The 8,481-nt window shown below is 34.5% G+C and overlaps 1 protein-coding gene across 1 annotated transcript; it reads right to left on the bottom strand.

Annotated features, from left to right (window-relative positions):
* Positions 1–1,262: 1,262 nt before the first annotated feature.
* On the bottom strand, positions 1,263–6,166 carry LOC7460737 (E3 ubiquitin-protein ligase RGLG2). The gene is made up of 12 exons (XM_024610340.2): positions 5,791–6,166; positions 5,342–5,710; positions 4,486–4,570; positions 4,254–4,394; positions 4,028–4,141; positions 3,837–3,934; positions 3,097–3,176; positions 2,862–2,967; positions 2,643–2,770; positions 2,337–2,538; positions 1,955–2,011; positions 1,263–1,837 (listed from the first exon to the last, which is right to left on the bottom strand). Exons 2-12 carry the CDS (start codon positions 5,627–5,629, stop codon positions 1,757–1,759), a joined length of 1,380 nt encoding a protein of 459 aa, XP_024466108.1. The 5' UTR covers positions 5,630–5,710; positions 5,791–6,166; the 3' UTR covers positions 1,263–1,756.
* Between the last annotated feature and the right edge of the window lie 2,315 nt (positions 6,167–8,481).

The following is an 8,481-nucleotide window of genomic DNA, read 5'->3' as shown; positions in this document are numbered from 1 at the left end:
GAGCTTATAGTTAATGTCTTTAGGACCTGTTACCATCTAGTTGTTAGCACCGATAGTGGTAATGACGTGTGTTAGTTCTTTACTTTCGTCAACTGACCCACTAAAGTTATGAAGGGAACTCTGCAGAGAAAACTTGCCTATGTCAAAAACATAGAGAGAGAGGTGGGATGTAACACATTTGGGGTTGTTCCCACTATTAGAAGGTACTTCCCCTTATGTCAACAATAAACCTCGTCTGGGTTCAGATGAGAAGAAGACATGTGTTGTATTAGCATTGACCTCAATCGAGTATGAAGTCAATAGGATGGCTAGAGGGCATTACCAAGCCCTCCCTTTCCTTTTTGGTTTATGTTTCATGTGTTCACTGTTGGCTTTGTTTTTGTGCAAAAATGACAACTGAAAGAGAATGAAAGACTTCAGTCAAGTCTACAGAGAAAAGTTCACAAAAAGAGTTTTTTTCTTATGCCTTAAGTAGAGGCAAGACTAGAGAAGAGATGGTAGGCAACCCCATCATCATCGGTGAATTCTCGATTCTTAAGAGAACTATGGTGGGAGTCAGAACTCCTATAGAAAGAGAAGTTAGGGGCAGTCATACTCTCCCAACCAGGGGTCAAGTAGATTTGACTCCTTCTAATATGATTGCGGGTGTTGCTGCCCCACTTCAAACTAAAAAGGATCTCCGCCTTTGTGGAGACTAGTTCTTCAGCCCTAACCTTAGAGGCTCATGTGCTGGTTTTCCCTTTGCCTCAATCCCAGTCTTGTCTGTAGAGGCTGCAATAGCTAGGTTGTCCTTGAGGAGGTTGATTTAAAGAATGCTTTTACCAACCTCGCTTTTGGTTGTGCTCCCTTAAATTTTGGGAAGACTGATCTTCAGATGGTAAGACTGCTAAAGAGAATCTTTTTTATTCCATCATATATCTCAATGAAATCTGATGAGAGTTACAATTGTCCATAACTGGACAAATGACCTTTAATATAAGGGATTTTTTTATTTCGCCTTTTTAGTTTGGTTTTGTAACCATCTTTTGCAGAGGATCCTCTTCATTTCATCAATATCTTGTTTCACCTTTTAGAAAGAGAGAGGGGGATGATTACACCTTTTCCATTGTTGTTTCTTATAGATGTCAACATGTTTTTTTTTTTCCCAGTTAATGAAAACTGGAATATTTAACTTTGGGCACATATAAAGCAAAATTTTGTGTGCAATGTTAATAAAATTATACAAGTTCCTTGGATTTACCTGTGTGCTCACATCTCCACGATACATAAAATCCAACTCAATTTTATAGACTCAATACTTCACCGTTACATCAAAATCATTCAACATTACTACAAAGACTCCTTCCCAAGCCAAAAACAAATGTATTTACACATATAAAAGAATAAATTTGCAAAGTGAACACAAGTCTGTGGAGGAGTCCTCAGCTGTGGTATACACTTGCATGAATCAAACTAGCTAGTTTCCCGAATTTCTACAAGGCCGAGGCTGGCAGTTTTATACATCTACAGCTTGGCCTTTATTTTGGCAGAAGAAAACATCCACTAAGAAACAGATCAACCCTGCACATCCTAAAACTGTTTCATTCTTCATGAAGGTCGTCTAGAAATCTCTCTCTAACAACAAATTAACAGGTGAAAATGGCACTATTGAATGGCTAACCTGCCCCTGCCTCAGAAAAATGAGCATTTGATTCAGCTTCCACCGAAACAAACATGTAGGGAGCAGAAATAATCTCAGAGATTGCATTGAAACTTATTAATAGAGCCTGATTCTGGTCTGTATTGGGCGTCGACAAATAGGGCACAGTTGGAGGTCTTCTCCACAGTCACAACAAGTCTGCAGAACAAAAGAGGTGTCAATAAAGTACTTGCGGTTATGATCCCATTGTCCTGACAAAATAGCATAAAGAGAACATGGTTCCCGCTTAAAATAAATAAAATGAACATGATTCACCTGGTGCCCGCAGCCGAAGGCCATGTCCTTTGGATTGGTAAGACAAATGACGCAAACCTGTCAAAGTTCATAAAAAGAAAGTGTTAATTGCTTCCACACAGATCAAAATGAGAGAACTGAAAGTGTTGGTATGGATGTGAATATTGATAGCAAGGGTTATTTATTTGCTTGTTAATGCCTATACCAAGGGAAGAAGGCTAATTTAATAGCAGAGGAATGAACTCAATATGTTCTTGTATTGTAGTTTACATAGAAACAATTAAACTTGTGAGGATAGATTGGAGACTAGACCTAAAGTATAAGGACATGTTGATCAGTAATGTAACAGAAAAGAAATATTAAAAATCAATAAAATGAACTGCATCTGGAAAAGTTTTTACACCTGATTATCGTACACAGAGCTAGGAGATGGAGCCTTCCCTGATGCTGTTTCGTATCCACTAACTGGTGTATCATATCCAGAATAAGAAGGTACCCGCCGCTGGAAGCTGCTTGAGCGGGAAGCATTTGATCTGCTTGAAGAATGCGGGCCGTAAAGTGGTGGGGGCAAAGGAACCCTCTCTGGCGCATTCCCACTATGGTGACTGTGTTATCCATGGAAGCATACAAATGAGATTTATGAAAGCTTACGTGACTAACGCATCGAAGTGTATCAGTGAAAAGGACTGGACTAAGACTTCATTCTTACCCTAATAAGCCAAGCTCAATAGTTGCTTGATGTTGAGAAGGTATTTCCATCAATGATGCAAGAGCAAATTCTGTTTCTTTTCTTGATTCACTCACATTTTTGGACATTATTTCTGTAAAATTCACAAACTAACAAGACAGAATAAAGTTTTCTAATTAGTATATGTGTAGGTGAAGGACTGCAATGTCTGAACAATTACATGACAGAACTACTGGTTACCTGGAAATTGTCGAAGGCTCGAGCAGGGATGTTATCATCGAACTCCCTCATCATGTCCCAAGGTCCATCACCAACTCCAACTAAGATGATCGATAGAGGGTATTTGCTGGAATTATCAAGCGTGTAAGCAAGCGGTCAGGCAAATCTAAAACTAGCTATTGAGACTGTAATATCACATATATCTACCTTGCCCACACACACACATACACAGAAACATGTAGCTAGACTGTGTTACCTTGCTCTGACAATTGCATCAATTGTCCTTCTCTCTTGTGGACTGAGCTGGCCAGACTGCGTGTCAACACTTCTCGTCACCTATCATTGATTAAGTTTTCTTTTAAGCGGAAGTGGCACAGCAAAAAGCATTGACAGGCCAAGTACATGGAAAAACTATGCATTTTGTGCGGGAGGAGTATCTTAAATATCAACAAAAAAAAAAAAAGAGTACATATCCTTTTGTTTTGCATTTTCCATGAACCAATAAAATGTCATGACCATCACAAGCAACTGTAGCTTCATGTGATCATTGAAAACATGCAATTCATTTCCGCCTCTGTCTGATTAAAAAAACTTCACCGTGGAGAGACCTGCTTAGAAAGTAGTCTTTCTGCGAACGGGCAGATATACTGGTCTGCAAATGTTCCTTTTTCCTTTTTATTCTAACTGACGCAAATGTTTCTGACCAGTTTTTGTTTCTTCAGGAATGGATTCATAGTGGTGTTCATATAACAAATAATTGCAACTTTGATGTTGTTATGTGTATGTTTTCGAAGGATTAGTATTGCCCAGCACTCAAAACCTTGAAAAATGAGGATTAAATGAGCTACTAAAGGCAGAACAATAAAAAATTCCCTGCCTTTCAAGGATACTAACCATGGATTGTTTCACCAATCTTAATAGAACATCTAGAATCACACATGATAGACCTAATCTAATCTACTCGAAAAGATAAAATCCATCTTTAAGGTGAAATACCTGTCCATCAGCAATTATCAGTAAAACATGGTACTGCCCACCACTTTGCTCAACAATAGTTATGGCCATCTCAATAACAGGTGCAAAAGATGTCGGTCCTACGATAACAAAACATAAACAAAATGCCTTAGAACCACCTGATCGAATGTTTAGAATAAGAAGACATGGTTAGACAATGAACAGAAGCTGACCTGCGAGCCGAAGGTTGGGAACAATTTCTTTGTATTGCATCAGCACCTCCTCGAATCCATTACAGAATCTCTCATCCGGAAAGAAACTGAAAACATCCTGATCATGAGTTGATGCTGCAAAAATTGATGTGAATATCATCTTCCTCGTAAGAATACTAATTCTACAGAGCTTAATTCAAGAGAATTCTTCAAAAACCAAAAACAAGAATGCTTAATATAAAATTACCATCTCCGAATCCATAACATGGAATTAAGTTATCCTCATCAAATGCAGATAAAGTCCTCCCAATAATTGATATTGCTTGTTCATATGGATTTTGACCATTTCCAATATGATGTAAGCTTCGCCGATTGAATGATCTTGCACCTGATATGATTTTGAGAAAAGGCTGAGCATGGCTTCTGTGACTGAATCATAATGGATGCTATACATCAAACAAATCAGGATAAGACTAAACCTGTCCACTCGTTGCTTTTTGTGAAGTCAATTCCAACAATGAGATTAGAAGACTCTAACCCAGCTTGAGCAAGAGCAGCAGTCACCTGTGTGCAGTGATTTACTTTGTTTAGTACTTGGCAGCATGTTGAATACTAAAATTATCTAGCACGTACATTTGGCCATCTACAGAATTTTACAGAAAATCATCTGGTATAGATAGAAACAAGCACTAATTCTTTCCCAGTTCCTTATCCTAAAGATCGAAGTGTCAATGCCAGCTGCCCCCATAGGAATGTTGCCATAGAAATCCGCATTAGCTGCTAACTTGATTAACAGGGGGGGATTTTATCACCAATGGTTCAACCACAAGAATCCACCACATTTTATAATCACATTTGTGTGCTTACATATGAGGAAGCTCTGAGTAAATTATAAGCATCAAGTAGCTAGTCTTATTTCTACTCAATCTTTTGGTAGCCAAAATGTTTTTCAATAACAACTTTATCTTTCTGAGCTAAAATCTAACGAATTTTCTCTCTTCTTCACCCAAAAAAAAACTAAAAAATAAGAATTAAAATCGCTTAAAACAATAAAGAATTAAAATGAATATTTTAAATAAATTACATATATTACTCTATTTTTCAATTCAACCTCCCCCAAAAAAATTATACAATTTGTAAGATGATAAATAGTGAAAATAGCAACAGTATTTTTCCATGTGCTTTAGTTTTCGTTAATGCTCCCACAACATTTTGATTAAAGTGAAAGAGTACTATCAATTTTTTTCAGTGTGCCACTAACACCCTTAGAAGTCTTAAACCATAGGAGCCATAAATAGAAGCACTAAAATTACAAGTAATTATGGTCCAACCAACCTGATCCAGGGTCTTGTAATTGTCAGCTATTCTCGAGTATTTCCTATCCAACCTCTTCTGTGGATGTTGGGGGGTTCTTTGTGATTCATAAGGATAAGATGATGAACTAGGAGCAGGCGCATGGTGATTCTGAGATGTGTAGTAGGAATTATGTTGAGGAGATGGATATGGATATGGTGATGCTGGAGGATAACCATTCTGATTCGATGAAGAAGAAGAAGAAGAATTGGCTGAACCATAAGAAGAATAATCTCTCCAACTGGACTCTTTTGAGCTTTTACCTCCCATCAGCAATCAAATTAGTTCCAGACAAAAAAAAAATCTCTCTCTTTACCAGTTGAGCCGAATAAGCACTTTATCTCTCTCTACCTGTAAAGAAAACTCACCATCATACACAGACGCCATGGATATTGAAGGTGTCAACTCCAGAAAACAATATCAGATCATACCTTAAAGCTTGGAAGACTCGGGGAATGCAAAAAAGCTGCAAGATTTATTTAATTATGGGGTATTTAAGTTGGAGAAGAAGGGGGGAATTAAAAGGAAGTTTCTGAGAGTTGAAAAACATTCAGGACTAGTAGCATGGAACAGAGACTAACGAGATTTAAAAGGCGGCTTATTGGAAACTAATTAACGACCAATTCAAAGACGGAGAACCGCCGACCTCAGCTCAGACGACACAAATGTTTTGCTTCATTGCTTGCGTAGAGAAAATTATGTCACTCTCCCGTAAGTTTCCATGATAAAGCACTCCTCCATTCCACGCCCCAAGTAACGAAAGAAATAAGAAATGCAGGAAAGCCAAGTGCGTTTTGTATGATGAACACGCAACTCAATATATATATGGAAATATTGATATCTTCATATTTATATAATTACTGTTTCAAAAGTAAATTATTTAAATATTTATTTATTTTATATCTTTAATACATTGAATCCGTTTGGGAACGCGGCGGCGTAAACCGCGTTCCTAAAAATTTTAAAAATATTTTTTTATATAAAAATAATATTTTTTTATGTTTTTAAATCGTTTTAATATACTGATATCAAAAATAATTTTAAAAAAATAAAAAAATATATTATTTTGATATATTTCTAAATAAAAAAATATTTTTAACCGTAACCACTATTACAATCTTAAAAACTCTATTTCAGTTAAATAATTTTTTTTCTAAGTTTTTTTTTTTTTTTTTTATTTTTGAAATACTAACGAAAAGAAGGCAAATACTTCCCAGTCAGCTTTCCTCTTCTGATTCAAGTTCTAAATAAAAAAATATTAGACTAATTAGCTATAATGAAAAAGCATATTCGAAGTATCGTGCATGTAATCTCCTCATCTTTCTATTTATAGGCCCCAGCTTGCTGTGACCTCTTTCATTTTTTAATTTAATTAATAAATAATAATGTTACTATCATCTAGATGCATTTTAGAGCGGGAAAAAAAAAAAAAAAGATTAACGTGATTGCAATTAATCCCGCATGTGCTGGGGACGTTATCTTCATCTATTTTTTAGTTTATTCGTGGGAGCCTTAATGGAGATGATGAGAGGTGGGGGTAGATTTGTCTTTTTGGTGATCAAGATATTTTAGAATATTTTAAAAAAAAAACTTTGACTTGATATTTGAGGAAATACAACAAATGTTTAACGATTAAATAAAAAGTTTAAAAGGTGAAATTGGTCAAACGATAAAGTAATGGAAGTTTCTCGTAATTGAAAAGGGGGGGGGAAAGTTCATGAGTTGATAATATACGATAATGGCTATGAGTCAACTATTCACTTTATTCTTAGATATGCTAAAAGATGGGACAAAACAGTGAAGTGTGGGGAAAACACCTATAGGAATTGTGGATTATAATACTAATTTATAGTGTTTTCTTTTTGTATTTTGATCCTTTTTTATATTAATTTTTTAAAATTTAATCTTTATATGATTTATTTATAAGGATTTAAAATTAATAATTTATTTTTTATATGGTTATCACGATATTAAAAAAAAAATTATTTCCCAACATTCATTAGCATTGGGAATTTAGAATTGATAATATATTTTAATTTTCTTTTTATATGATTATCGCGATATAAAAACAAATATCATAACATTGGGTTAGTATCAGAAAAATATCTTAGTATCATGGTATGAACTATTTTTAAAAAAAGTTTAGTTAAATAAAAAATGAAAATATTGTTTCCTCACACCCATTAACACTAAGAATTACAATAGTAATCAACGGTGTTGTTTATTTTTTGCATTTTGACCCCATTGTTTTCCTTTTGGCTATTGATTTTTTTATTTAGTTTTTATATGATGTGTTTATAAGGATTTAGAATTGATAATTTATTTTAATTTATCTCAGATATAGTTATCGTGGTATAAAAAAATATCTCAACATCGATTTGGTATCGGAAAAATATTTCAGCATCACATATGGTCTATTTTAAAAAAAACAATAGTTAAATAAAAAATAATTTTGAAAAAAAACTAGGTTATTAAACTTTGTGAAGTCAATGACCCGGTTTACAAGTTTAGTAAGGTAACCCTAGTTGTTCCGATTCACGGGTTTAGCAGGATACCTTTTTTTTTCTTTTTTCTAATTAAACTTAATTATGTGATCGTCTATTTTTATTTTTATCATATATTTAAAAAATATAGTTTTGGAAAAAAAACAAATTATTAAATTTTAGAATGTCCAACGACATGTTGACGAGTTTAACTTTTTTTTTTTAATTTATTTTTTATGATTTTATCCTTCGATATTGGACTAATTGAGAATTGAATTCCATAATTTTTTTTGTATAGTTAAAAAAACACTTCATATACCTTGATAAACCTATATATGACCTCAAATAACCTAAAAACCGGTCAAAAACCCGAAATCAATATGAAACCAAAAGGCTCTTTAAGCTTATATCTACCATCTCAGGCGATGGGAGGTCCAAAGATCACTTAGGTGAAACTCTTCATATTAAATGGAACTCATTGACACCAAGATCGATCTTTTTCGTGGAATAAATCGGTGTCAACTAGGACTTTTTTTCTCTAACACCATAATCGAGTGACTTTCTCACATAAGAAAACAGAAGTTTCATACCATAATTGAATTTCCAAAACTTTGAGGAACTGCAAAGGTATCATTTAAA

The sequence above is a fragment of the Populus trichocarpa genome, chromosome 10 (genome assembly GCF_000002775.5).
Source record: "Populus trichocarpa isolate Nisqually-1 chromosome 10, P.trichocarpa_v4.1, whole genome shotgun sequence".
NCBI classification, from domain to species: domain Eukaryota; kingdom Viridiplantae; phylum Streptophyta; class Magnoliopsida; order Malpighiales; family Salicaceae; genus Populus; species Populus trichocarpa.
The sequence above is the reverse complement of the archived record's forward strand: the minus strand, read 5'-3'. Positions and strand labels throughout refer to the sequence as shown.

Coding starts and splice junctions, on each gene's coding strand:
- LOC7460737 (XM_024610340.2), bottom strand. CDS start 5,629: ATGGGAGGTAAAAGCTCAAAAGAGTCCAGTTGGAGAGATTATTCTTCT. Junction 4,571..5,341: donor ATTACAAGACCCTGGATCAG/GTTGGTTGGACC, acceptor CACTGCACACAG/GTGACTGCTGCTCTTGCTCA. Junction 3,177..3,836: donor TGATAATTGCTGATGGACAG/GTATTTCACCTT, acceptor AATCAATGATAG/GTGACGAGAAGTGTTGACAC.